Here is a 27,193-nt window from a genome sequence, read left to right as displayed (position 1 = left end):
TTACTCTTTCTTAGTCAAGAAAAAAAAACATATCCTAAAAAGGGGGTGCATATCCTATATAATATCCGTTATTTTTCATATTTTCGTCGTCTCAACAGAAATCATGAAAGTCAATAACCGCGGGACCCTCTACTCCTTTTTGTTTTCCTTGCTGGCGAGATACCGTAACTGCGCGTCGAAAGTGTCTCCATTAGCTCCGCCATCCCTGATGACAGCAACTCTCATAGTAGCCAACAAGTTGTGAGCAGCGTTCGAATGGGCATACACGCCTCCATTGAAGGCCATCGTAGCATCTTTACCAAAGGAGGTTTTGAGCAGAGCTTGTCCACCTGGATGCTCTGTAAGGAAGTTGGCGCAGTCATGCACAATTCCCGAAATGATAACCAGTCCTTTTTGTTCTTTGGCCTTCTCAAAGAATGTGGACTTATCCCACACTGGCAGCTCACTAAGCTGAGGACCCCAGTTAAGCTTGGCTCTCATTCTGTCCAGCTTCTTCTGTTGCTGTTGTAATATACCTTGGTCGATAGCGTTCTGCGAAAATTTCTTCAGGTTGTAGGCAAGCCCAACCTTGGATAGAAGATAGATCACCACCTTGGTTGGGTCGTACTGGTACCATTTGAGTGCGTTTCTGTAGTCCGATGGGAATTCGTGGTGGAAGTTATGGTATCCTTCTCCAAAGGTGACGAGAGCGGTCAGAACGTGGTCTCTAGGAGTTCTTCTGTCGTCAAATGGCTGTTCTCCAATCCAATGGGCAAGCGAGTTCACACAGAAGGTTGCTTGCTGAATGACCACTGCTCTCAGCAACCCAGCGTAGATGAATCCGCCCCAGAAGTCGTTGAACAGATAGTGAGTCAGAACGGCAGGGAAAAGGAAAGCCATGACAACCATGAGCAGCAAGTAATGTCTGTGCTGAACTCTGACAACCCAGTCATCAAGCAAGTCGCTGATGTCGGCTCTGGCCTTGTATCTAGGATTTGGCACCAGAAGCATCCATCCCATATGGGAGTACCAGAAACCTCGCTTTGCATCGTATGGGTCTCTTGGTGTGTCTGTGTATCTGTGGTGGACCCTGTGCTGATGTCCCCACATCTTGATGGATCCTTCAACAGCAGAAGCTCCAAAGAGGGCGAAAAAGATTTTCACAGGTAATTTGCAATCGTATGCTCTGTGAGCCCAATGTCTGTGGTATCCGGCGGTGATGGAGATACCACCAAAGCAGTAGAGTATGACTGCGGTCACAAAAGTGTGAAGTTTCAAAGGAACCCATTTGGTGGAGATCAGTCCCGCAAATGGAACTGCCAGCACCAAGATGAAGTTGAGCCAATTAATGTGACGGTGCCAGTTCTCCCATGTCCATGGCTGTTCGCTGATGTGCTTTTGCTTCAGATACTTGTTCTTCAGTTCCCTGTCCTTGGCAAGCATCATTGCCACCGAGTCTTTGCTCAGCTCTTCAGCTGTGACATCTGTCATAGACTTTGTTCCCATCAACTTTCCTCCAATACCATAAGCCACTATTCTCTTAGCAGGCTTGTTGGTACCTGCAGCCACAGCGTTAGCAGTGGATAGGTCCACAGAATCCAGTGCCGACATTTTCGTGAGAAGGATTGCTGGTACTAGTGAATATATACTTATATTAGTAAAAAAAAATTGAGATCAAGCCACTAATAAAACCGCCCCGTCGATTTGTTGGGATGCTGCCCAACAGAGAATCAAGTCGACAGCCGTCGACAAAAAAAAAATTGCTGTCGACAGCTGTCAATTTTCTTTTTTGGGAACAAATTAGCTTTGTCTTGAATGTACACTAGCTGACCTCTCTAATCATTCATTTTTCGCCTGTCGACCGATCTGGTAGTGTGTCCACCATCTTCGCGCAACACTTCCAATCGCAAAGAATGCCCCGATGAATGGAACATACTCTGCCAGGGTCAGCCATACAGAAGGCTGTACTTTGCGGATCACGCTATCGACCTTCTGGTTGAGCTCCTCAACACTACTGTTATTGTCTAGTACGTAATCAGATCGCTTGATCTTGGCATCGTTCGACATCTGGCTCGAAATTCGTTTTTCACACTCCGCGCGGCTGAGTTCCGGATTACGCTCCATCAGCCGTTCCAATTGTATCTTTGGTTCGCAGACCACACTTATTATCGTGCCACAAATAATATCCATACCTGCTTCGAAAAGCAATGGCACGTCAAGAACCACGATTGACTCCAATTTAAGCCAGCTGCACAGCATTAGCCATAGCATTTCCTTGCGCACTTGTCCGTGTGTAATCTTGTTTAAAACCTGCAACTCGTTTTTATCCTGAAAAACGTATGCTCCAAGAGCAGCTCTGTTTAGAGAACCATCCGGCAAAACCAAGTCAGGGATCTTGTCACCAAAATATCGCACTATTTGCTTATACGCAGGCCGTCCAGGCTCCACTATCTGGCGAGCAATCTTGTCTGCATCGATGACAGTTATGTGGTGTTCTTCTTGCAAGCGTTTGGACACAGTGGATTTTCCACTGGCAATACCTCCTGTGAGTCCTAGAACAAGCATAATTATTTTTTAAATTTTTATGGATCCATTTACGAATTTGGCCCATTGGCTTGAGGGCGACTCACGGCGTCCCGCAGCCGTCATTTCCTCAAAGATACATGTAAAGAAAGACGACGTGACTGGACGGTCGCTTGTCGCAAACAGCCAGATAGACGAAAACGAGCCACTGATAACTATACCGCATTCTTATTTATTAAACTATGCTACAGTCCTAAAACATCTAGAGAAAAGCGCAAATTGGGTTTCCCCTGTGGACTCTAAAAACTACATCTACGTTCCTGATGGGCAAATTGATCCGCTTTATGCCAGATTCGAATTATCAAAACTGTTGAGACTATCGTCCTTTCAGCTAGTTTCACTCTACATTGTTCTAGAAAAACAAAAACCAAATTCCTATTGGAAACCCTTCATTGATGTCCTCCCATCAATATCGGATCTTGATGGGATGCCCATGATTTGGGCTCTTCAAAATGATCCAGTATTTGATCTGCTACCAATCTCCATCAAAGAACACGCTAAAACCCAGCAGGAGAAATTTCTTCGCGACTACAGAACTGTCCAAGAGTTTCTTTCTGATGTTGGTCTGGACTCTGCAAACCCTGTTTCCCAAGATGATTTTTTATGGGCTTGGGTTTGCTGCAATTCCAGATGTTTATACATGGAGCTACCAGAAATATTGGAAAAAAAGCTGGAAGACAATCTTACAATGGTCCCTTTTGTTGACTTCATTAACCACGCACCTGAAGATCATTGCTTTGTTAGTATTTCTCCGACTAAAGGATTTCAAGTGACGTCTGGGCCTCGTCCATATAGTGGTGGAGACCAAATCTTTTTCAGCTACGGAGCGCACAGTGACGAGTTTCTTCTCTGCGAGTATGGATTTATGCTACCATCTCGTTGTAATCCATGGAACAGCGTTGATATAACACCCTACGTTTTGGCCTTGCTCAGAGCAGAACAATCGGAATTTCTTAAAGAACACAACTACTACGGTGAGTACACTGTAATGTCGGATCAGATATCATTCCGGACTGAGATCGCTCTGGCAACGCTACAGGTAAAAGATCTTAGCAAAATACTTGCAATTATTAGTGGCATGAGCGAGGGTGGTGCCTATAAAAAGAATACCGACTTACTAATTAAAAAGATCCTGAACAAAATATTGACGACCTCGAAAGAAAGAGTGGGAAAACTACGCCAATGTTCCGAAAGCTACAACAGATCATCGCTGGCTATTCAAGCACATCATAATATCAATATAATTTGCGACGACTATATACATCATTAAAGATCTAAAATTTACAGCAAGTTCGTAGCGCATGTAACTCTCGTCTAAAACTTATTGTTCCTGTCCCAGCGGCGGTTTCCGAAATTCTTTTTTTCAAAGTTACCTCCGTACCCATTACCAGATCTTCTTGGCTTGTATGAACCCTCACTTCTGTCTCCAAATGTCCTGTTTCCTCTGTTGTATCCTCCAAAATTAGATCCTCCTCTCAAATTGCCTCTCACGTTGAACACCCCTTCAGCATCACGAGATGAAATCCTGAATCTGTCCAGATCGGCTGCCCTGACAGAGGGCAAATTACCCTCGCCCATAAACTTTTGATAGAGATCTCCGCAATCAAGAGCGAGACTTTTTGGATCACCATCTTTCTCGATCCGAGGCACAGAGCCGTAAGAACCCAAAAGCGACGTGACCATCAGATTGATATCGGATGGAATATGTCTCGAAACATCGGTAATTTGATTTGCAAACTCAGGAGTGATCTCAGGTTTATCTAAGATTTCAAACTCATGACCCTCTTTCTTCAATCTTCCAGCATAAAACATTTCGTGCTCAGTCAAAATGGAGATGGACTCTCCTGTGGTTCCAGCCCTTCCTGTTCTGCCAACCCTGTGAGTGTGAGAAGCTGTTTCATATTGCACTCCCAACTGAATCACACTGTTGACACCAGGGAAATCCATTCCTCTAGCACCAACGTTCGACGAAACCAAAACTCCCGTTTTGGCACTTCTGAACCTGATCTGGTTTCTGTTGCGAGCACCCTGACTCAAATCCCCATGCAGGGTGCAAACCTCAGCTTTTCTGCCGTAGTATTCACCAATGACTTCTTTAGCCAAACAGTAGAAAAAGTCAGTGGTTTTGATGTTTGGCATGAACACGATCACCTTACCGTTGGCATCACCTAGCTTTTCAATCACCAACTTCAGGGCAACAGCAAAACTTTCGAAAAGGCTATCTGTTGTCACTAAAGACTGGTTAACAGTGTCCGTCACTTCCGGGCCAGAACTCACATCAATGTACTTGTAATTCTCGCCCATTAGTTTGCGAGCAAGTTCTTTGGTGTTCGAGTCCATAGTGGCAGAAAACATGGTCACTTTCAGCAAGCTAGGATCTTGGTGATTTTCTTTGATCCGGCTAACAATAGCCAGTAAAGCTTCCTTGAAATCATGAGCGCAAAGAACGTCGGCCTCATCAATAACAAAATGTCTCAAATCTTTGAACGAGTTTGCAAAAGAGTGATCAGATTCCAACATGTCCAGCAGTCTTCCTGGTGTTGCCACTAAGGCTGCCGATTTGAATCTTCCATTGACTCCTCTTCTGATCTGATCATACTTCATTTGACCAACACACAAATCGATACCTCGGCGGTTGTTTCTAGGGGCAGCATCCTTCCAAACCTTATCCAACGCCCTTTGCGTTTGGAAAGCAAGGTCTCTAGTCGGGTTGATCACCACGGTGTGAACGCTCTCTTGCTTTCCGAAATTTTTATCCTTTAACCACTCGTCAATCACAGGAAGACCGAATGCGTAGGTCTTACCGGTTCCGGTTTTGGCTCTCACCAGCACACCATTACTGGTAGTAAGCATCTCAGGAATCACTCTCCCTTGAACTTCAGTGAGAGTCTCACTGGCGACCTTTGTGAAAGCATCCTGAACTTTCAGGTGAAGGGCAGTTTGGTCAACCTGGAGGTTCAGAGCTTCGGTGCTGTAGAAGGCAGTAGCCCTTCTAACGGCAGGGCTGCCTAAAGTCGCCCTCACGGCAGCAAACGGTTTAAGAAGAACAAACATGAAAATATCCTTCTTTAGATAAAATTTTTAGGGAGCGAAAATTTTTCATGTAAGGAGGTCGATCGACTTACAAGATACGACAAGTACGTAATTATTTTAGCATGACAAGAAACGCGTTTTTGTTAGGCTCGGACTTGAATTTCAAGTTCTTAGCAGCACAGGCAAAGCAAACGTTGACTGCACAGGGATTTGATGTGCAGCTGCTTTTCAGCAATTCCCGGCTGTTCAGACGATTCATCGAGGCAGGATCTACAATAAAATATACAAACAGTTTGACTCCAGGTAATCCTGTTGCAAAGGAATTTCAATTCAAGGCGCTTGAGAGGCTTCCCGAAACACCCAGTTCAAATGTCGACGATTTAATAGTATGCATGAGCACGCTGAAACTGGAAGAACAGATCCTTCCATACGTCAGCAGAATCTCCAATGATTCAAATATACTATTTGTGAATCCACCATTGGGATCAATACAGGCAACTCTGGACCGATTATGGCCTCGTAGCTCCGAAATGAGGCCAAATGTGTTTCAAGCTGTTACCACGCATGTTTTATCCGGCCCGTCAAGTTTTGATGTGAACCATATAAAAGCAGGAAAACTATTGATCTCCGCATATCCATCCAAGCAAAGCCTTGAAAGTTTTGTCAGCTCACAGTCCACCTTCTTCCCTGCAGACACAGTTGTTCCTTCTGTAGTGAAAGGGTTATTGAACAACCGCATACTCCAGGCAACGTATTGCCCCTTGAAAGACGTATACCAGGTACAGGTTGAAGGAACAGTGGTAGATTGTTGTCTAAATGCATTAGGCCAGGTCCTGAATTTTGATCTAGGGTCGTTGGGCTACACAAATTCGGTTGAGCGCATTGTTTCTGACATTGTTGATGAATGCATACAAGTTTTACAGTCCACGAGACATTATCGTGTGCTGCATCGATACGACCCTTCAATGACGCGGTTGCTCAAGAAGGAACGGCTGATGATGCTCGTCAAGGAGTTGGCAGAACAACACGGCTTCAATCATCAACAGTCGATTCCCAGCTACGCAACCAGCTATATTGTCAACTCAGCCAAGCAACAGCGTCAGGCGACTCCTGTCAATAGCTTGTTGAACAACCTCCTCATATCAAAACGCGAACTGGAGCATCGAGAAGCTGAGCTACCATTTGTCAAATAAATCTCAATACAACACTGTACATGTCGTGAATCCTTCTGAACAGTTACACGACTTGCCCCATCGCACTTAAAAAAAAAAAAGATTAAATATCTGAGCGCTAAGATAATTGAGATTTATTGTCTTTGTTTTATAAAGATACTCAATTAGTGAACAAAACATCAGCCAACTTCGAGATAAATCTCTGAAGCCTCTAAAGCATAACATCGAAAGGGAAAGTGTCTCTGGGCATTGAAAGAGTCTGGGTCTCCACTAGCATTAAAGAATCAAAGGATAGCTTTTTTGTTTTACAAAGCCAAAAAAAATTATCCCTTTTTTGTTTCTATGCAAAACGTCAACTAGTCTTGCGGCCTTAAAATTATAGTTCCAATGAGTTTCTTTGAGACTGTTATGGATACAGAGAGCATTGACCGTCCTGGTACGGGAGACGTCTCGATAGATCTTGCTAATCACATGGTCAAGACTCCGCTTATGTCTCTGGACTTGAATAATATTAACGTCCATGCCAATGAGACAAAAGGCCAATCAGTTATTATCCCGCTCAATGATGGCAACGCTTTCCGTCCAGACTCACGCCAAACCAACTCATCGGGGAGCTTCCAGCCCAATTTCAATTCCGCATTTGATCCAAAATTTCTCGATATGTATACCACAAACTCGCCCAAAGAAGTGATATCACCAACACGATTGCTATATAAAAGTTCAAACAGCACACCAAGGCTAGTTCCTGGAATCTCAATGCTTACACCGAGCGCTTACAGTGATGTGTTCAAGCAATCACCCCTCAAGCTGAATTCAAGATCAGATCCACCTCAGTCGGCTTCCAGAATGATGTTCCCACGCTCCTTGTATGAAGATGTCGAGTTATCCAATGCCTGGCTTGGGAGGGACACCCCGAACGGCGATACTACAGAAAACATGCTATCCGATGGACATGCATTTGGCAATATGAATGATTCCCATTTCTACATTCAATCCTCATTACCTGGTTCACGAGAAGCCAACAGGATGCCAAGTGATTTATCTTACTCGAAAGAAAAATCAAAGAACAAATTTAGTGTGGATGCTATCAGCTCCCTTCCCTCCTCAAGGCCAGTGTCAGAGAGTTTCAAGATACCAACTTTCAATATTCCAGCGGATCTTAAATATGAGGAGAAAGATTTTGACTTTGGCATGGATTATAGACAAGATAAAAAGGTCAAGAAAGCCTCTTTTCCAACAGTGACGAACACGATAAAAGATACCTTTGGTCCACTGCTTGTAGGGGAACAGCCTGTGAAGAAAAAAAGGGGCAGAAAGCCGGGATCCACCAACAAAAAGCGCAAGGAAGGCGCATCAAAAGACGACAAAAATAAGAAGAAAAAACTCAAAGTTAGATTCCCGAAAAAGAGAAAGACGACGCTGTCCGACATAGATCCTGCTGTTCACTTCCAATTTGGGGATGATGATGATTTTCTTGGGCATGACGACTTTGATCTTGCTGATATTGATTCCCACAAACCACATGCCTCTGGCGGGCCAGAGGACATGCAAGATCGGATGAAGAGAATAAGGAATCGTGCACCTCGATCTAAGAACGGTTGTTGGACTTGCCGACTAAGAAGAAAACGTTGTCCTGAGCAGCGGCCAGTTTGTTCCGAGTGTGTGAGGTTAGGTCTTGAATGTGATGGTTACTCCTCTGAGCGACCTTCTTTCATGCGAAATGCAAATGCTGCAAAAGGAAAGATGGAAGAGATCAAAATCATCACGCTAGCCAAGAAAAAACGTGGTTCAAAACAGAGATATGAGCGCGAGCAACGCTTGTCTGCAGGCTCTCCCAGCGATCCGCTAAAACCACCTAGTTAAATTTGCAACCGACTCTCTCAATATAAATTGTCTATTAATTATAAATGTATATATTAGGGTTTTCCATACTGATGATACGCGTTATAGAGTTTCTCTTGTGCCACTTCTTGGTTCATTGTTTCCATATTCAACGGTTGCTGGAAAAAGAAAGAATTGTAGTGCATTGCATTGAAAGAATCTGCCAGAGGTAACTGAGGGGGAAGAGTAAATGAATTGCCGCTGGTCTGGGCCGGGAGGGGGTCAACTGCAGGCTTGAAAAATTGAGACTGAGAAGTATCCATAGGGTAGTAAAATCCCATGTTTGCTTGCTGTGGTTGCAAATTGGCCATCAATGGCTGGTTCGACCAGATATTAGAAAATATCGGAGGGCTTGTAGCAGGCACGGTCGCTGGAGGCGCTTTAGTCAGCTCTGGAGAGTTTGCGGCACTAACAGGCTGAGCAGTCAAATCTTCCTCGGGGTCGCTTACAATTGAGTCGACCATGGAAACAAACTGATGTTCACTTTCTTCGTAATTCGATTTACCATCCTTCAAAGGCTTGGAGCGTTTCTTTGTAAATTGTTTCACCTTGTTGTCTGGGATCAAAAACAATTGAGTTGTAGGATCAAATTGCAAATCGACTTTGTTTTCACTTAGGATGCGTATTCCCATATGTGCAACGGAAATCATTCTCAGGACGTAATCACAGAGTTTCATGGACTTGTGGCTTTCGTCAGGAAGTTCTCCGATCAAAGCAAGCACCGAAGTCTCAGACTTTTCTTGAAACTTGCTATCATTGAAGTCATCCAATGCATAGTTGATTGGTCTGAATTCTTTTAAAGTAACGTCTTCTTTGAAAAGTCTCTTTCTTTCAGGCTTGTAGTCCTTGAACCTCGTATTAGCATCCACTTGGGAAGTTGCCTCCGGGTTAATGCGGAAATATTGAACAGCGTTGTTGACAATTTGGGCTAGCTTGAAAGCGTATTTTGGAGTTTGAACTAGGTAGCTTCTTGGAAGCTCTCTCTCCTTGAACCAACAAAGCATCAGTCTGACAAGAGGAAGCAAGAGATGAGTGAGATCGGGTTGATCCGAGTTTCCATTCCAGTTATCCAGCGAGATTTGCATCATGTTATCCAAAAACCTAAATGTAAATTTCAAATATTCTCCGATGATAGCGGTGCTATGGTCCAGCTCGGGGTGGACCATATTGTTATCGACCAGCAACTCAAATCCCCCAATCAAGATCACAAGCTGTTTGAAATATAGATCATTGAAAACCTGTTTCCGATAATCCAGTTGTTTCATAAATTTATAAAAGTCCGTCTCAATGTCGGGGATTGAATGATGATGAACCAAATAACCCTCCGACTCCTTCCACTGACCTGGCAGCAAGTAGTAATCGAATAGAACAAGGAATTGATACCTTAGCAGCTCATACTTCACATTCTTTGTGAGATCAGATTTCGGCGTTGAATTGTGCGCTTCGAAAACCCTCAACATCGGATTAGGTTTTTTGGACACATAATTAATAAGGTTACCGAGGCCGATGGGCAATGGTTCGCTGCTGAGGGACGACCGGATGAAGTTGTAGACCACATTGAAACTATCCTCTTTGAGATTATCGATGATAGCAATATGGTTGTAAGGATCTCCTAAAGAAGGCAAGATCAGGAGAGCCAGTTTATAGAGCTCGATAGACTTGCTATAATTGTTGTTGTCTTCTTTGGAGATTGAAGCTGTCGGCAAATATGTCTTTGCAACCAGGGCGCGATATCTAGAGAGGTCTCCGATGTAAAGAACGCATTTGCTAATCACGTAGACCAACGACTCGATCGTACGTTGGGATGGGGATTTTCTCGGCTCTTTGTAAGTGATGTCTATTTTCAGCGTCGTGGTAAGTTTCTTGACCGGAACAAAGAGTATGATGTCATGCGATGTTAGAATTTCCTTTACCAAACTGATATAAAAATCATAGCACTTGGAAATAAACCGCACAAAATGCTCGAATGTCTTCCGGATTTCCACGCTGGTAAAAGGCCTTTGCTTTTTAGACGATGATTTCTTTTTTGACAGATACCGAAATTGTGACTGAAAAATCTTGATCGTGGGGTGATGAAGGTCGACCCAAGCTCTGTCAACGACTTTCCCCAGCATAGCCCGAGAAGCGGTGGGCACGCTCAAGTTGTCAAGGATGTAGGTCATTAGCTTTGACTGAGCGAAACTAACGGTACCAAGCAAAAGAGACTCATCGCTAGAGTATTTGTTGCCCAAAATCTCCAAAATCTTTTGCTTGTTCTGGGATAATATCTGCTCTATGGGCTCCTCCAACTTGGAAGGGTTATTGAATTCTGAATTCGTCATAAGTGAAACAGGGCCAAAACGGGGCTCATTGAATGACTGTGACACGCGGATCTTACTCTTAGACAAAAGATAACTCAAATACTATCCTTTTCTCGAACAGTAATTTACCGCGCTTGTGGATCAAATCACTTGTAAATTCCTGATATTATCTTGAGATAAAAAAATATTTGCTAAGAAATCCACAGTAGTAAAATCTCTCATATACCAGGCGATTAGTTCTATGATTGATGATTATTTGCAGATTGAAAAAAATTTGAGAGATGCCCCGAGACCAACCAGGCTGGTTACAACGCAACTGCTTATATCTGCGGTGGCTGGATTTTTGATATTCACAGCGTTCTGTGTCTTGAGATGCCGGTTCCCCAATATATACATGGCTCGAATGAACTACCTAAGCGTGTCGAATCGCAAATTTATGCCTCCCGTGCTCTCCACCAAGTCACTATTTGGCTGGCTGGGTACTGTCTGGCGTATAACGGAGGCAGATGTTCTAGAATATGCCGGACTTGATGCTTTTGTGTTTCTCAGGTTCTTCAAGATGGGCATAAAACTTTTGTCTGTGTGCTGGCTCTTTTCGGTTTTAGTCATCTCTCCGATTCGCTACTACTTCACGGGAGACTACGATCAAGGTGACGGCGATGATAGCTCGGTCCCCAAGGATCCCTCCGAGGCAACAGATTATCATACATATCTGTGGGTTTATGTCATTTTTACTTACGTCTTTACCTTCATCACGGAGCATTTCCTCATGCAGCAGACCCGCAAGGTTATTCAGTACCGACAAAGTATTCTTGGCAACCAAAATTCCATTACGGATAGGACCATCCGATTGAGTGGAATTCCTCCCGAGCTTCGAAATGAGCGCGCGCTTCGAGACAGCATCGAGTCCTTGGGCATTGGTAAGGTTGCCAAAATCGTCATCTGCAGGGAATGGAAGAAGCTGGACTTGTTGTTCAGGCAGAGGAACCGCATAATTCGAAAATTAGAGATCTACTGGGCCAGGTATATCGGCACTGCAAAAAACCCAACCTTTAACATTCGGCCGTTTGTTGAAAGCTCCTATCCTTTGACACCCGAAACTCCAAGATACCGGGATGAAGAAGAAGGGTCGGATAGCACACATATGGGGACAGCATCCGATGCAGATACTTCAGACTACGAGTTTGGCTCCAACTCTGTTGTCGAATACCAAGGTTCTCCAACTGATATCAATCCTTTCGGAACGAGTTTTGGGTCTGCAGTGTACAAGAAGAGACCTCAAATAAAACTGGGTTTTTTGGGGCTCTGGGGCAAGTCGGTGGATGCAATTGACTATTATACCCAGCAATTGAACGTGATTGATGAAGAGATTGTTGTCGCTCGTCAGAGACACTATCCTGCCACTCCCACAGCGTTCATTACCATGGACTCGGTCGCCACAGCACAGATGGTGGCACAAGCGGTTTTAGACCCTCGAGTCAGTTTCTTGATCACCCGCACTGCTCCTGCCCCCAAGGATATTATTTGGGAGAACGTGACTTTGCCACGCAAAGACAGAGTCTTGAAAATATACTATATCACCATATTGACTGGTATCATGGGAGTTGCGTTCATTTTCCCTGTCGGTTATCTGGCCACTTTGCTCAACTTGAAGACAATCAGTAAGTTTTGGCCAGATTTAGGAGAACTTCTTGAGAAACACGAATGGGCACAGAAGTTTGTCACTGAACTGCTTCCTGTGTATCTGTTCACCTTGCTGAATTTTGTGATCCCATACCTATACGTTTGGTTGTCTTCCAGACAAGGGTTTGTGTCTCACGGAGAAGAAGAGCTATCGGTGGTGTCCAAGAACTTTTTTTACGTTTTTGTGAACTTGTTCCTGGTCTTCACGATGGCCGGTACCGCTTCGAATTACTGGGGTTATTTAAGCGATTCCAAGAAACTTGCCCTGCAACTAGCTACCTCTTTGAGAGGATTGTCATCTTTTTACGTGGATACCATATTGCTTCAAGGGTTGGCTCTCATGCCTCTTAAATTGCTGATCACAGGCCATGTGTTGCGTTTCATGTTCATAAGGGCAAGCTGCAAGACACCAAGAGATTTCAAAGAGCTGTACAGGCCGCCTGTTTTCAACTTCGGCTTGCATCTACCACATCCCATTCTCATCTTGATTATCACACTGCTCTATAGTGTGATGTCCACCAAAATACTGTCATCGGGACTTGCATACTTCATAATTGGTTATTTCGTGTACAAGTACCTGCTTATCTACGCATGTATCCATCCGCAGCACTCCACAGGTCAAGTGATGCCAATTATATTTCGTCGCATTGTTCTAGGTCTACTTCTCTTTCAATTGACAGTGGCAGGCTCTTTGGCTCTGAACAATGCTTACATCTTGGCGATGTTCCTCATCCCATTACCCTTCCTCACGATCTTTTATCTGTGGAATTTTGAACGCAACTATCTGCCGCTGAGCTTTTTCATTGCTTTGCGTGCTATCAACAAGGATACGCAAGCAGAGACAGACCCGCAGAGCCCAACTGGCGTAAGAGTAAATCACGCTCTGACAAACGGAGTGAGTTTCTCGTCTTTGAGATCCAGCACCATCGACGAGCGCAGAGAGTATAATCAGACTTACGAGTATCCGTATTTGGTGCAAAGTTTAGATGGCCCATGGTTGGCAGTCGATGCCGAGCAGGTAGTGATGGCTACAAAGGACGGCACAGTGCGGAAGCGGTTTACATTCGAGGAATTTTAGATTCTATAGAGCGCGAATATATTGTAGAGCGATATTTAAAGACCCACATATTTGAACAATTCGGTCACCAGCTCCAACTTCAGTTGGATTTGATGCATTTCATCCAAAATCAGTGTTTTGAACGGTAGACGGTACATGAGCCGGAAGACCGACATGATTAGAAGCCTGGAGACAACGAGTTTGATTATATAGCTCGTGAAAACTATCAGCGAGAGTTTCCAGTAGTGATTGTTCTGATTTTGTAGTAATACGATATGGATGGCCTCGATGAGAATGACAAGATGTATGATTTGTACCATGTTTGCTGTGACATTCAAAATGAATATGTCGTATGGCCAGATAAGCATCACAATCGGGAAGAGCTTTATGAGGTTGGAGAGCAGGATGGTGGAGGAAATGATGCTGATGAAATATTCTCTGGAAAAGTGTACTCTTTGGATGTGCGTAGGGCTTGATGATGTAGACGACGAAGATGACGTAGACCTTGCTAATCGAGGTGATTCATTGGACGGCAAAGCTTTGAGAGACGACAGAGGCACATGATTTTCAAATTCGACTGTTATCGGATATCCAAATCCAAGGAGTTTGTATATGAAGAATTGAAGCGACAAATGCAAAACCACGGTATCGAGAACGGCCTTTGTGAGAAAAAATGAGTACTGTGACATGATTCTTGGCAGCTCCAATACTATCCGGTTGATCAATGACGTCCTGTATATGTTTTCCAAGTAGTTCTTTTCCTCGTAGGCCCAGGTCAGGTAGACCTCGAATAGAAGCATGAGCACCAGCAGGCGCAAGAACGGGCCATGTCGTTGAAAGAAAGTTCTTTTATGGCTTTGTAAATCTCCTTTTCCATCTGCAGAGTCCGCTCCATAGTTCAACGATTGGTTGTAGATCGTGTGTCTATAGGCCTGAGGTTTCAAAAGCATCAGATCGATGAATAACAGCACCTTATCAAATTCTATATATCGGTCTGCAACTTTGTGGCAGTTAGAGCATATCGTCAATCGAATATGATCCCCCTTATATTTCTCATAGAGCGTCTGAATGGGTGTAGAGCACTCTACGCAAATCATGCTCAAAAACAGTGAGACTATTTTTTTATATATTTCTTATTTATTGGCATGTCTCAAAGAAAGGTGTGCCCGTATTTCCAGAATGGCAATTGCCGCTACGGAAACCGATGTCACAATCTTCACATCAAAAATGGACATGAGGATTTGAAGAGTTTCACATCTGCCTCCTCCTTACAGGCCAAAACAGAGGATATAAGAAAGAATATCGATGCCATACTGCCTGATGTTCGCAATGGCGCAATATTGACTGCTTTCAGTTTGCCTCCGCCCGCTAATGTAAACATCATAAGTGGAAGAGACATGTCATATGAGGAGCTACGGCTTCACTACTATCAAAACCCAGATACAGCCATCCGTGAATATAATAGTCGAAAACAAGACATGCTCAAATGCTTAGAATCTGTGCGAAAAGATGCCCAAAAGGCTGCTCGGTATTTGCAATTAGCAGCAGAGAAGAATCCAGCAGACGTCAAACCGTTCATCAATTTCTCTATCAATACGAACACTGTCCCGTCTTCATCATCATCCTTGCCGTTTGGAAATCGAAATTCGTCGCCTTTCAATCAGCAGAGTTCCTCTTTCGGCTCCACTAAAAACCCTTTTGGGGGCCCCGCAGCGCAACCCAATCCATTTGGTGCGGCAGCGACAACAATCTCCAACCCATTTGCATCGTCCGGCACACCTGCTTTTGGAAGTGCAGGTTTTGGGTCCAAGCCCAATCCCTTCGGATCACAAGCCAACACAAACAGCGTATCTAGTCCATTTGGCAGCTCATCAGGAGTCTCCTCGGGTTTTGGCAGAACAGGTTTTGGGCAACCCACGGCAGCTTTGGCAGGTGCCAAACCCAATCCATTTGGAGCCCAATCCAGTACATCCACTAACACTGTCAGTCCCTTTGGCGCAATCTCTGGCAACACAATGAATTCAGGTACGGCGTCATTTCCTAATGGAGCTGCCACGGCTGCTTCTTCGTCCTCTACAGGTCCTTTTGGTGGCCAAAATATGGCTTCTAGTCCTTTTGGGGGCCAAACCAATACGGTTCAGCCCAGTCCTTTTGGAGCAGGATTACAGTCCACTACGGCCAACGCTGGTCCTTTTGGAAACCCGCAGGCGTCTTCTGCCTTTGGAAAAAGCGGGTTCGGCGCATTTGGGGCTCAAAAAGCCAGTCCTTTTGCGCAGCCTACCGCTACTGCTAAACCTTTTGGCCAGGCTACGGCTAGCAATGCCAGCAATTCGTCGCCTTTTGGTAATTCATCATCTACGCCTTTTGGACAAGCTCAGAACTCGCCTTTCGGACAACCAAATGCATCTTCCTTCGGACAAACTACAAACCCTACCCCTACCGCTTTCAAACAGTCTGGAATAGAAGAGCCAAAGACCAAACTCGAAGACTTGTCGGAATCTATTATTAATGAGTTCAAGGCCGAGCGTTTTACTTTGGGACAGGTCCCGGACGTTCCTCCTCCACTGGAGATGTGCTAAGCGTTGCTGGCCGTTACAGTTCGATAACTGTCCGTCAGAAGGCGTGAGCTGCGGCTGGTCAAAGCGAATGCCTCGCGATACATGGACCCTATTTCATGGAGCACCTGGTCTTTGTGCACGGATCCCTCGCAAATAGACTTCAGTTTGACTTCAAGATTCTTGCGCAAGAAGGGTTTCGTCAAGGACATGCTATCGAAGCCGATCTGGCCAAACCCTTCTGCCAGGGCGTAGCCGAGCTCCGTTGGAATAAGAACCTTGGACTTTGATTTTCCGCGGCCCTGATCCTCTTTGGTGACATATGAGCGCTCTATGATTTTTTCAATATGCTCTGCGATAGTCGCGTCGGTGCCGATTCCGTTAATATCCATCAATGCAATGAGCTCGGGCTCGGTGAGAGGGCTCGGAGGTGATGTTTTTCCGGTGGATAACTGTGCAGAGGTTAGAGTCACCTTCTCCCCGGCCTGAACTTCTGGAATCTTGGACTTGGAAGACTCCCACGAATTGTAGATATACACTTCCAAATAATTGAGCTCCTTGACAATGAGTCCAGAAGTCGTGAATGTTTCTGTCCCCCATTTGAGAGTCAGACTAGTCCTCAAACCTGTCGCGTCCTTGGAACAACATCCCAGAAACCGTCGCACTACGTACTCGTAGAGCTTGCGCTCGTTTGCATTCAGTGACTCTCCACTCGTGAATATAACAGGATGAATGGGAGGGTGTGCTTTGTCGTCATGCGAGCCCTCTCTCGGCTGCCTGAATTTGCTACCATCGTTCAACAGCATTTGGGCATAATGACCCCACGTTTGGGATTGTGTTTGCGACTGGATCAATTTTTTGAAGTCCATGTTTTTGGGAAATCGGTCGGTCTCTGTCCTGGGGTAGGAAATAAATCCAGAATTGTACAGCTTTTCTGCAATGGTGAGCGTTTGTTTTGCACTAAATTTGAAGAATCTAGCACAGTCTTTTTGCATCTCGACTGTTGTAAGCGGCAAAGGAGCCCAATTTGACGTTGGTTTCGTGTCGAGCGATACCACTGTTGCCTCATTACCATCCATCTCGATACAATTCTGATATATGCATAGGGCCGCAAATCTATCAAACAAATGACCTCTAGCCCATGTGGCAGATGTTGTTCCTTTGGCTTTGTCATTCTTCTTTTTGAAAGCGAGATTCAAATACCAGAATTCCTCCGGTACAAAGTTCTTGATTCTTTTGTACCGATCAACCACAAAACCGAGCGTAGGAAACTGGCATCCTCCATAGGACACGACGCTATCATACTTGAAAGTTCTTCTGAACAGGTCCGTGAGAAGGCGCGTGAAGCTGGACCCAGTGCGCAAGTCGAGCTCCATGCGTGTCAGAACGGCGTCGATCGCCTTTTGATCTAGTTTCGTGGTATTGCATGCTGCCCGAATCACATGCGACCGTTCAAGATGGGAGAAGTGCGCTCGCTGGGTGGTCTCCAAATTGATGCTGGGGTTCTTCTTTTTTGCCTGTTCCATAATCTCGTATCCAATGTACTCTCCTTCTCGATCGCAATCTGTCCATATCATTAGAATATTCGATCGTGAAGCTTCATCAGTGATATTTTTGGCAATGTTCATGGAATTTTTGTCAGTGAATCTCGTGAGAATTGGGGCCTCAAAGAGACTCGAGTGCTCGCATTTGCCCCAACCGTAGTTTTCAGGGAAATCTATCGTGGTAATGTGGCCAGTCACCGCCGTCATCGTAACCTCACAGCTCCCGAACTGCGGGAAGTTGAACTCGAAATCGTAGTTCTTGATCCAACCTACCTTTGTTTGTCGCGTGGATACCCGTCCCCCTCCAAGTATGAAAGCCACGGCTTTCGCAATGGCAGGTTTCTCGGCAACACAAAGAACCCTCATGACGCGTAGAAAACGATAAATATTTTGATCTGATTATGTAACGCTTTTTCTGTGAAATATTTTGCACAATGGCCTGCTCAAGGTACTCACCGCGAAGCCTCACCTCCGTTCTCCGACATGTGCACTACGACAGGATCCTGTGCTACGAGCAGGGCAACCGAATTCAAGAGCATCTTGTTTCGGAAATGCTTGAAAATAAAAAGAACAAGATACCAAATGAAAGGCCCACGGTCCTGTCTTTCCAGTTTCAGCACACGTACACGGGAGGCAAACGAGAACGGATCAATACAACCCCTGAGCGTCGAAAATTCATAGAAGTCATAAAAAATGCTAAGTTCGTACAGACATCCAGAGGGGGCCAGATCACATACCATGGTCCGGGACAGCTGGTAATCTATCCACTCCTAGATTTGAGCGAGTTCAAAGGTCTTAAATCAAAATGCTATGTATCCTTGCTCGAACAATGCGCAATCGAAACATTGCGAGAACCTTGGGTGGGTCTCAATGCGGTGACAACCGAGAACACGGGAGTCTGGGTTGATAATAACGGTCTGCGGAAAATCGCCTCGATAGGAGTCAATTTGCGACGATCGATAACGTCTCATGGAATATCAATCAACGCATTCCCCGATTTGTCGTATGTAAACGATCCGAGAATAGTGCTTTGCGGTCTTGACCAGTACCATCAGACATCAATCAAGGAAGAAACCGGTAAAGTGGTGGATATAGATAGATTGGCTGATTCATTCGTGAAGCACCTGGCTAATCGATTGGGCTTGAAAGTGGAAGCTCAGCCCAATGTCAAGTTGGAACCCATCGAATGATGTTGGGATCATATTTAAAGAATAATGCAATGGCCACGGCGATCAACACTGTGGAAGCAGCAAATATTGGAATAGTGTTGAACTGACGTTGCACGGTAAACGGCTTTGCGGCTTCTATCTGTAAATCGAGTTTTTGGTTACGAGTTTCATGCTCACTTTTTGAGGTTTCAACCTCAGTGGAAGGCTCAGTCGGCTTCCGACATACCTCTTTGGAATTTTCTAATTGTCGCGTCAATTCTTCCACCTTGAGCCCTAGAGAATATACTTCCTTTTGCGCCTGCACCTTCATGGTTTTCTCTTTTTCTAAATCGTCTAATACTGACCCCAGTTTTGACTTGACAATTTCCAATTCTTTCAGCACCTTCAAATGGGCTTCCTCTTTTTCGTTGAATTTTACGGCTGCACTAATTTCACTAGCACGAGCGACTGCTAGTTGCTCTCGTAGGTCTATCAATTCCTCTTCTAAAACCTTGACACGTTCATCTGAGTCGCTTTGTCCCAGGTTGAAAGCTGTTGGAGTATACTGTGTATAGTTTTTCATGAACTTGGAGATTTCTCGAAGCCTCTGCTGTTGTATGTACTCGTTGTTAATTGATATAATGAGCTTTCGTACCACATCATCAAGTTTGGCCGACGGCTTGATATTCAAATTAGTCACAATTTTATTTTCCTCTTTTTTCGTTGTCTCTTTCTCTTCCACATGGGAGAGCTCATCCATTAGTGACTCTAGCACCAGGTCTTCTTGCTCTTCTATCACGTCGCTGAAAATAAGAGCATCTAGTGAACTGTTAAATAGCTCCAATTTCCTACTTTCTTGATTGCCTTTACTCAAAGTTTGGCTAATGACATTTTCATATTCCTCTAGACTCATGTATGTCAGTTCCACCACCTTGCATGTAATCTTTTTGTGTGCTACTTGTGACTCCAGCGTGGTGCCCAGATCTAGCTTGTCGCCTAGTCTCAACTCATATTCTTTGTGTGGCTCTAGTTTCTCATCATTAATGAATGTTCCATTGGACGACTTTAAATCCCTAATGTACAGCTTGTTGTCTCTTATGAATAGCTCAGCATGATTTCTAGAAAGAACACGTGAATCAAAGTATCCATCTGTTATCTTGTTTGTGACCTTAGGCACGTTCTGACGGCCAATCTTGAGAGACTCCGGCGCGAGGGGAACATTCAAGATCTTGACAAATTCTGAAGGTGACTGATCAGGAGACACTAATTTCACAACGTGAGCAAATTTTTGCAAGCGTGGGGGCTGTGGATCACTCTCACGGGCTTCAGGCTGACTTGGAAGCGGCGACCCTGTATATAAGGCATTGTTATTGACAGAGTTGTAATTGCTCTGTGTTTTGGATGCCGAACGCTTTCTCTGGTATACAGGCTGGTCCGTCCGTTGTATATCTGCCGTGGCATTGCTGACCCTGGTAGACATGATTTGTGCCAAGGGGATATTCGTTGGAGTAAAACAACAATCGTTTGATCTACGTATTTTTTGTTTTAAAGTTTACCCGTTGAATCTCAAATTTTTGTGATTACGTAATAAAGAGGCTAATCTACTGGAGAGCAACAGCATGCGTCCATAATGCGAAACATTTCTGGGCGACGACAACTTGGTTGACTAGCGAATTGTGTGAAATAGAAGTTCACTCATCAGCTAGCATATGAAAGATCGTTCTAGTTGTTCGGGCGTCAATTTGACAAGTCAGGTAAACTTTGCAACCTCAAATCGAATATGAGGCGGACTCATTTCAGGTAAAACCTGTATTCCTGTACGCAACAGGCACGATGTATCTTGTATAAAAAATCTGGATGGTAGCATGATTCTTTTTAGCATTTCAGAAGATCCGAATTACAATACATTGCTATCTGATTATAATATAGTGGCAACCCAATCATGAAGCTCGCAGAATGCAATTTTCGAAAGTGACAAAACAAACCATATGTGTTCCCGATTTGGGGCAGTTGCGTGTTTCCTGGATGTAGAATTAATGTTGAAGGAGAGGCTTAGGGAGGCGAGTGCTAGGTTTGAACACACGAGACCGATCGACGGCCAATGGAAAAACAAAAACGATAACCACAGCGCCCCAAGTTTGCTCAGGTTGCTGTAAGAGTCCTCGGTACTCATTAATTCACAGTTCACCCATATCTCGGCTTCGCCAATATTGACCAATATTGAGAATTTCGTTATTAATCACTTTACCGCAAATGGAAATCTAATTTTATCGAATTGGGTTAGATGCAGCAAAGTTCGATCAGATTGCGATAAGGGTGAGATAAGACAGAGGTATATAAGGAAGCACAGCCTGTTGTCTCTCTTGCTAATTTCATACAGAACCACCACTATGAAGTTATCGTTCGCTATTCTTGCTCTGGCTACTTGTACTTTCGCTTACAATGGTACTGAGACGTTGACCATTACCTGTACTGAGGAGAAGTGCACTTCTGCTTCCATTTCAACCTACGAAGATGGTGCTCCTGCCGTTCGTGTTGGAGCCCTAGCTGCTGTTGGAGCGCTTGCTTTGTACGCCCTGTGATAGAGATATGATAATTATGTAATATTTTGCTAAACAGGTGAGATTTATTTATTTCTAAAACGAGGTGTAGAGATGTTCTGTTTGGCAAATGTGGGCTTTTTTCCGCTCTCGAAACGAAAAGGCGGTATCGGGCACTCTCTCTATACATGGTGCAGGGTCCTAAATTTCTTAGAAGCATTTTCATGCGGCTACATTTTTTATTCTTTGTTTTCGCTCGTTAAAAACCGAAAAGTGCGCTCGCTGAGCACCAGAAAAGCCAATCACGGAATACCTCATAGATGCAATTCAAGCACACCTGCGTATTAATCGACCATAACGGCTACCCTTATTCACAAAAATAGAACCTGGAGACCGTTTCTGGAAGCAGCTAAGCAGGCAATAAAAGATATATAAAGCCTCGTGCTCCTCGAGTAGAGACCATCAAAGATATCCAATGCTCTCGTTTAAAACTCTTTGCGCTACAGCTTTCGCTCTTACTGCCGTTTCGGCTGCCCCTCAAGCCGACCCATTTGCTTTCGCTAAGGCTGTCGGACTCCCAGTTGCCGCAGAGGCAAGTTACGCTTGCCACGCTTCCTGTGGTTACGCTATTTTGGCTGCCCGTCAGTGTTCCGCTACTGGCTCCGAGGATTCAGACTACGACTCCAGCTGTCTCTGTGCTTCCGACGGTCAATTCTTGTCTTACGTCCCAGACTGCCTTGACTGTGGATGGTGTCTGTGGGATGACTACGGAACCTACTTGACCTCTGCTTTGGCTCAATGTTCTACCAGCACCGAGCCAACTGGTACTGCTTGTGCCTCCAGCACCGCAGCAGCAGCATCCACCTCCTCTGTTGCTGCTGAGTCCACCGAAGTCTCTTCTTCGTCGGCTGCTTCCTCAACCGAAGCTTCCGAGACCTCTTCCTCTTCGGCTGCCTCCTCAACCGAGGCCACTGAAGAGACTACTTCCTCTACCCAGGCTACAACCGAGGCTACTGAAGTCTCTTCTTCATCTGCTGCTGCCTCGACCGAGGCCGCTACCTCCGCTGCTGCTACTACTTCCTCTGAGGCTGCCGTTTCCTCTGAGGCTGCTGCTTCCTCTGAGGCTGCTGCTTCCTCTTCCGAGGCTGTCAGCTCTTCTGAGGCCGCTAGCTCCTCTGCCCAAGCTGAAACCCAGGCAGCCGAGTCTAGCTCCGTTGCTTCCACTTCAGAGGCCCTGTCCAGCTCCTCTTCGTCCAACTCTAGCGGAACCATCTCCACTTACTCGGGAGCTGGTGCTAAACTCGCCGTTGGAGCTGGTGCCGCTATTGTCGGTCTTGCAGCTCTGCTTATGTAATTTTTTTGCGAATCTGAAATTTCCTTTTCATACCAAATTTTCCTTTTCATATTCTAGATCTTTATAAGCGGCTGTGCATTTATGACATATTCATTTGTTGCATTGTGGCGCTTTGCTCCAGTAAAAAGATCGAGCTGTGGATTTGTAAGCCACAGCTTCTTGTCACCAATTTTTCACTTATTTGGCCCTCAATAAAACTCTGGCTCCTCTCAGGCACCATATTCTTTCCTTTCTTGCTCAAAGTCATATGACCCCCAAGAACATGATCACTATGGATCCCGAAAAGAAAGCCTCGCTCCTAGATGAATTTGATTTCAATTTTTATCCATCTAGTACTCAGGAGCAAAGAACGGACACCGACCTTTCGTTGTTCTCGAACAACGAATTCCGCAATTTTGATTCTGATGCGCAATTGACCATATCTCCACAAGAAACAAGTCTCGATCCACAACTTACCACCATATCATCGCAAGTTCAGAACAACAGTCTCGAGAAGAGACGCCGAAATACTCTTGCTTCAGCGCGGTTTCGCATCAAGAAGAAGCAGAAGGAGAAGGAAATGGAGGAGAGATTTGATCAGGTGCATCGTCACATAGACTCTTTGAAAGTCAGGATCAAAACTTTGGAAATGGAAAACAAATGCTTGAAGGAATTGTTGCTAACTCCTGCCGATTCCAAAGCACCTTCTCTTTCCGGCACCTCCAACTATGCTCTTCTGCAACTCATCAAACAACATTCCGGTGACTCTTTCAAGGTCACGACTGTATAATATTATCGATTTTCTAGCTCGCCGGTGACGGACCGGTTTCGGAGTTTTTTTTCTGCCTCACGATAAGATTTCAATTCACGATTAAATAAATACATCTGATTCAATGGCTACTTATTCCACTAAAGTGTTTGATCACGGTAACTACGAGTCTTTCAGGCCGTCTTACCCGACTGAATTCCTCGAGTTGATTCTCAAGTATCATCAGGGCCCAACCAACCGTCTTCTCGATGTTGGATGTGGCACGGGACAGGTGACTTTCCCCTTCTCTCGTTACTTCACAACATCAATTGGAGTTGATCCAAGTGAAGGTATGATCTCCAGATGCAAAGCAAAAGATTCCAGCAACCAGCTTGAATTCTATCAAGGAAAAGCAGAGGACTTAAACATGATCTCCTCTGCTTCAATTGACGTCCTCACGGCCGCAGAATGTGTCCATTGGATGGACCCAGCCGGCTTTTTGAATGAGGCCGCTAGAGTGCTATCTCCTCAAGGAACTTTAGCATTCTGGTTGTATCTCGAACCAATATTCAAGGATAACGTATTGAACGAGATCTACCACAAATATGTTATGGGAGACCCTACTCTGATGAGACACTACTGGGACGAAGGCAAAAGCAGATTTTATGACTGGCTCAAAGATGCTACAGAGCTGGTTAGTAAACATGATAAGTTCGAGAATGTTGAACTGGTCAAGTTTGACCAGCTACATTTGCCCAAGAATAAACGGGAGCAGGCGTTGAAATCCAAAACATTGGATGGAAAACCTCTTCTGTTCCTTCAAAAAGAATGCACTCTTCAAGAGTTTCTTGCTTTCATCAATACTTATAGTCCTCTACCAGCATGGTACAGAGCGAATGAAGGTGCAAAGGGAACGGAAAGGGATATTATGTTCCGTCTGGAGACGGACCTAAAAGAGTCTGGAGTCTGGAAGACCACTCAAACCATTACTTGGGATACCATGTATTGTTTTGCTAAAAAGAAATCATAGAGTGATTTATACTTGCTCCTTGATTGGCTCAATGTTCCAAATATTGTCTGCATACTCTTCTATGCAACGGTCACTCGAGAAGAATCCCATGTTGGCGACTGAAATAATGGACTTTCTGGTCCAATTGTCCTGATCTTTATATTCCTTATCAATCGTTCTCTGTGCCTCTAAGTAGCTTTCAAAGTCGTCACTGACAAGGTAGTAGTCACCGTGAAATTTGACGTTTTCCACAAGCGTGCGGTATTCTTCGTAGCTGCCGAACTTGCCCGACTCAATAGCATCAAACACTTGATTCAAAGAATCGGGAATAGTTAAACGGCCCATGTTATGTTCGTGGCGAAGCTCCTCCACATCCTCTGAAAGATTTCCAAACAAGAATATTTGGTCCTCACCTATTTCTCTCGTGATTTCAACGTTAGCACCGTCAACAGTACCAATAATGAGACCTCCGTTCAAGACGAACTTCATATTTGAAGTTCCTGAAGCCTCTGTTCCTGCTGTGGAAATATGTTGGGAAATGTCTGAAGCTGGACAAATAGTCTCAGCCTTGGAAACGTTATAGTCGGGGATGAAAACCACCTTCAATATATCACCAACGTCTGTGTCCGAATTGACAACATTAGAAACTGCATTGACCAGCTTGATTATCTTCTTGGCAGCGTAATATCCAGGAGCAGCCTTACCGCCAATAATACACACTTTGGCGGGCCATTTGGCAGCGCGCTCTTCTTTTGGAGTGGCTTTGATCTGCAAGTATCTCCAGATCACACCAAAAATGTTGAGCTGTTGGCGTTTGTACTCGTGAATTCTCTTGACCTGAATGTCAAACATGCTGTTCGGATTGACTTCAATGCCTGTCAGCGTCTTGATCATATCAGTCAATCTAACCTTGTTATACTTCTTGACTTCTACCCAAGCTTTCTTGAACTCTGAGTCTTCCAGGAAGTTTTGCAGCTCTTGGAGTTTTTCGAGCTTGGTGAGATATCCATAGCCTCCCAATTTTGAGGCAATAAGTTCGCTCAGCTTTGGATTGGCTTGCTTGAGCCATCTTCTAGGGGTAATACCATTGGTAACATTGGTAAACCGTTCTGAGCCATAGATCTTGACGAAGTCCTTGAAAATTGTCGTCTTAATCAACTCGGAATGCAACTCAGCAACACCGTTAACCCTATGAGAGCCAATAATGGCTAGGTGAGCCATACGGATGTTTTTTGGCGAAGACTCTTCAATAACAGAGACTCTTGTAAGCAGGTCTCTCTCTTGAGGAAACTTCCTCTCAACCTCCTGCAAAAACTCAAAGTTGATTTGGTAGATAATCTCCAGATGTCTTGGCAGCAGGTTGGCAAATAGCTCCAAAGGCCATTTCTCCAGTGCTTCAGACATAACGGTATGGTTCGTGTAGCCAAAAGTTCTAGTCACAATGTCCCAAGCTTCATGCCAATCAACCTTCTGCAAGTCCACCAAAATTCGCTGCAACTCAACCACCGCGATGGTCGGATGTGTATCGTTTAATTGGATGGAAACATAGTCGGGTAATTGTGAGAATGGTTTCTTAGTTTTCAAAAACCGTCTCACAATGTCGTGCAACGATGCTGCAACCCAAAAGTACTGCTGCTTCAGACGTAGCTCTTTTCCTTGATAGAAATTGTCGTTAGGATACAAAACAGCCGTAATGGACTCTGCTCTTTGTTGCTGCGAAACGGAATTGGTGTAATCTCCTTGGTTGAATTTCTGGAAATCGAACTCCGTGGTAGGCTGCGATGACCACATTCTCAAGTTGTTGACATTGCTTGTTTTGTATCCCGGAACAGGAAAATCATAAGCGACTGCCAAAACTCTCTCTCCTCCATGCCATTGCTTATACAGGCCACCGGTTTTCTCATCCTTTTCAGTGGAAACGTAGCCATAGAAGTCCACAGGAATTTGGATCTCTGTGCGAGGAATCTCCCATGGATTTCCAAATTTCAGCCAGTAATCAGGGGCTTCAACCTGGTAGCCGTCAACAATCTTCTGTGCAAAAATTCCGTAATTGTATCTCAAACCGTATCCCCAACCCGGATAATTGCCGGTAGACAGGGAATCCACAAAGCAGGCAGCAAGTCTTCCTAGTCCTCCGTTTCCAAGACCAGCATCTGGTTCGGTTTCAATGAGGTCTTCAAGACGGAATCCCAGCTCATTCGTGGACTTGTTACACAAGTCCTTTATATCCAGATTGATTATAGCGTTGTCTAGAGCTCTACCCATCAGAAACTCCAATGAGAAGTAATAGACACGTTTCACCTCCTTTACGGTATGCAACTGCTGAGTTTTATTCCACCGCAAAATGAGCTTGTCTCTGACAGAGCTCGATAGAGATTGGTATGCGGCCAGGTTGTCGCAGTTGTACATTGACCGCGCCAAAGTGGTTTCCACATGGTCGATGAACCGTGCTTCCAGTTCCTCCGCAGACTCAAACTCCTTGGTTCCATACTTCTGCCACGCTTCGCGGGCCTTCAGTGGAATGGAGTTGTCAATTGCTTTAATCTCCGTGGGTGTGAAGCCCGTAAGCGATCTCTTATGGCCTTTTTCAGAACCACTAGAAAAAAACATGATATACTATCTTAGCGG

At 44.7% G+C, this 27,193-nt stretch overlaps 18 protein-coding genes across 18 annotated transcripts; 9 read left to right on the top strand and 9 right to left on the bottom strand.

Moving 5' to 3' along the window:
* Positions 1–129: 129 nt before the first annotated feature.
* Positions 130–1,590, bottom strand: KL928_001194 (uncharacterized protein; the record flags this gene model as incomplete). Its single annotated transcript, XM_043201532.1, has 1 exon — positions 130–1,590. One exon carries the CDS (start codon positions 1,588–1,590, stop codon positions 130–132), a length of 1,461 nt encoding a protein of 486 aa, XP_043061653.1.
* Positions 1,591–1,818: 228 nt separating this feature from the next.
* Positions 1,819–2,544, bottom strand: KL928_001193 (uncharacterized protein; the record flags this gene model as incomplete). The annotated part of the gene is made up of 1 exon (XM_043201531.1): positions 1,819–2,544. The coding sequence occupies one exon, from the start codon at positions 2,542–2,544 to the stop codon at positions 1,819–1,821; it is 726 nt and encodes a 241-aa protein (XP_043061652.1).
* Positions 2,545–2,989: 445 nt separating this feature from the next.
* On the top strand, positions 2,990–3,832 carry KL928_001192 (uncharacterized protein; the record flags this gene model as incomplete). The annotated part of the gene is made up of 1 exon (XM_043201530.1): positions 2,990–3,832. One exon carries the CDS (start codon positions 2,990–2,992, stop codon positions 3,830–3,832), a length of 843 nt encoding a protein of 280 aa, XP_043061651.1.
* Positions 3,833–3,876: 44 nt separating this feature from the next.
* Positions 3,877–5,616, bottom strand: KL928_001191 (uncharacterized protein; the record flags this gene model as incomplete). Its single annotated transcript, XM_043201529.1, has 1 exon — positions 3,877–5,616. The coding sequence occupies one exon, from the start codon at positions 5,614–5,616 to the stop codon at positions 3,877–3,879; it is 1,740 nt and encodes a 579-aa protein (XP_043061650.1).
* Positions 5,617–5,717: 101 nt separating this feature from the next.
* Positions 5,718–6,788, top strand: KL928_001190 (uncharacterized protein; the record flags this gene model as incomplete). Its single annotated transcript, XM_043201528.1, has 1 exon — positions 5,718–6,788. One exon carries the CDS (start codon positions 5,718–5,720, stop codon positions 6,786–6,788), a length of 1,071 nt encoding a protein of 356 aa, XP_043061649.1.
* A 366-nt stretch (positions 6,789–7,154) lies between these two features.
* Positions 7,155–8,630, top strand: KL928_001189 (uncharacterized protein; the record flags this gene model as incomplete). Its single annotated transcript, XM_043201526.1, has 1 exon — positions 7,155–8,630. One exon carries the CDS (start codon positions 7,155–7,157, stop codon positions 8,628–8,630), a length of 1,476 nt encoding a protein of 491 aa, XP_043061648.1.
* Positions 8,631–8,683: 53 nt separating this feature from the next.
* Positions 8,684–10,969, bottom strand: KL928_001188 (uncharacterized protein; the record flags this gene model as incomplete). The annotated part of the gene is made up of 1 exon (XM_043201525.1): positions 8,684–10,969. One exon carries the CDS (start codon positions 10,967–10,969, stop codon positions 8,684–8,686), a length of 2,286 nt encoding a protein of 761 aa, XP_043061647.1.
* Positions 10,970–11,189: 220 nt separating this feature from the next.
* On the top strand, positions 11,190–13,709 carry KL928_001187 (uncharacterized protein; the record flags this gene model as incomplete). The annotated part of the gene is made up of 1 exon (XM_043201524.1): positions 11,190–13,709. The coding sequence occupies one exon, from the start codon at positions 11,190–11,192 to the stop codon at positions 13,707–13,709; it is 2,520 nt and encodes an 839-aa protein (XP_043061646.1).
* Positions 13,710–13,744: 35 nt separating this feature from the next.
* KL928_001186 (uncharacterized protein) lies at positions 13,745–14,785 on the bottom strand (the record flags this gene model as incomplete). Its single annotated transcript, XM_043201523.1, has 1 exon — positions 13,745–14,785. The coding sequence occupies one exon, from the start codon at positions 14,783–14,785 to the stop codon at positions 13,745–13,747; it is 1,041 nt and encodes a 346-aa protein (XP_043061645.1).
* Positions 14,786–14,833: 48 nt separating this feature from the next.
* KL928_001185 (uncharacterized protein) lies at positions 14,834–16,267 on the top strand (the record flags this gene model as incomplete). The annotated part of the gene is made up of 1 exon (XM_043201522.1): positions 14,834–16,267. The coding sequence occupies one exon, from the start codon at positions 14,834–14,836 to the stop codon at positions 16,265–16,267; it is 1,434 nt and encodes a 477-aa protein (XP_043061644.1).
* A 93-nt stretch (positions 16,268–16,360) lies between these two features.
* KL928_001184 (uncharacterized protein) lies at positions 16,361–17,322 on the bottom strand (the record flags this gene model as incomplete). The annotated part of the gene is made up of 2 exons (XM_043201521.1): positions 16,361–16,376; positions 16,454–17,322. 2 exons carry the CDS (start codon positions 17,320–17,322, stop codon positions 16,361–16,363), a joined length of 885 nt encoding a protein of 294 aa, XP_043061643.1.
* Positions 17,323–17,438: 116 nt separating this feature from the next.
* KL928_001183 (uncharacterized protein) lies at positions 17,439–18,153 on the bottom strand (the record flags this gene model as incomplete). Its single annotated transcript, XM_043201520.1, has 2 exons — positions 17,439–17,469; positions 17,549–18,153. The coding sequence occupies 2 exons, from the start codon at positions 18,151–18,153 to the stop codon at positions 17,439–17,441; spliced, it is 636 nt and encodes a 211-aa protein (XP_043061642.1).
* A 68-nt stretch (positions 18,154–18,221) lies between these two features.
* Positions 18,222–18,882, top strand: KL928_001182 (uncharacterized protein; the record flags this gene model as incomplete). The annotated part of the gene is made up of 2 exons (XM_043201519.1): positions 18,222–18,790; positions 18,855–18,882. 2 exons carry the CDS (start codon positions 18,222–18,224, stop codon positions 18,880–18,882), a joined length of 597 nt encoding a protein of 198 aa, XP_043061641.1.
* A 72-nt stretch (positions 18,883–18,954) lies between these two features.
* Positions 18,955–20,415, bottom strand: KL928_001181 (uncharacterized protein; the record flags this gene model as incomplete). The annotated part of the gene is made up of 1 exon (XM_043201518.1): positions 18,955–20,415. One exon carries the CDS (start codon positions 20,413–20,415, stop codon positions 18,955–18,957), a length of 1,461 nt encoding a protein of 486 aa, XP_043061640.1.
* A 1,535-nt stretch (positions 20,416–21,950) lies between these two features.
* On the top strand, positions 21,951–22,829 carry KL928_001180 (uncharacterized protein; the record flags this gene model as incomplete). The annotated part of the gene is made up of 1 exon (XM_043201517.1): positions 21,951–22,829. One exon carries the CDS (start codon positions 21,951–21,953, stop codon positions 22,827–22,829), a length of 879 nt encoding a protein of 292 aa, XP_043061639.1.
* A 247-nt stretch (positions 22,830–23,076) lies between these two features.
* Positions 23,077–23,598, top strand: KL928_001179 (uncharacterized protein; the record flags this gene model as incomplete). Its single annotated transcript, XM_043201515.1, has 1 exon — positions 23,077–23,598. The coding sequence occupies one exon, from the start codon at positions 23,077–23,079 to the stop codon at positions 23,596–23,598; it is 522 nt and encodes a 173-aa protein (XP_043061638.1).
* Positions 23,599–23,701: 103 nt separating this feature from the next.
* On the top strand, positions 23,702–24,586 carry KL928_001178 (uncharacterized protein; the record flags this gene model as incomplete). Its single annotated transcript, XM_043201514.1, has 1 exon — positions 23,702–24,586. The coding sequence occupies one exon, from the start codon at positions 23,702–23,704 to the stop codon at positions 24,584–24,586; it is 885 nt and encodes a 294-aa protein (XP_043061637.1).
* A 6-nt stretch (positions 24,587–24,592) lies between these two features.
* On the bottom strand, positions 24,593–27,175 carry KL928_001177 (uncharacterized protein; the record flags this gene model as incomplete). The annotated part of the gene is made up of 1 exon (XM_043201513.1): positions 24,593–27,175. The coding sequence occupies one exon, from the start codon at positions 27,173–27,175 to the stop codon at positions 24,593–24,595; it is 2,583 nt and encodes an 860-aa protein (XP_043061636.1).
* Positions 27,176–27,193: the final 18 nt, after the last annotated feature.

The sequence above is a fragment of the Ogataea angusta genome (genome assembly GCF_019207475.1).
Source record: "Ogataea angusta isolate 61-244 chromosome Unknown 61-244_NODE_2_length_1002155_cov_89.706849, whole genome shotgun sequence".
NCBI classification, from domain to species: Eukaryota; Fungi; Ascomycota; class Pichiomycetes; order Pichiales; family Pichiaceae; genus Ogataea; species Ogataea angusta.
The sequence above is the reverse complement of the archived record's forward strand: the minus strand, read 5'-3'. Positions and strand labels throughout refer to the sequence as shown.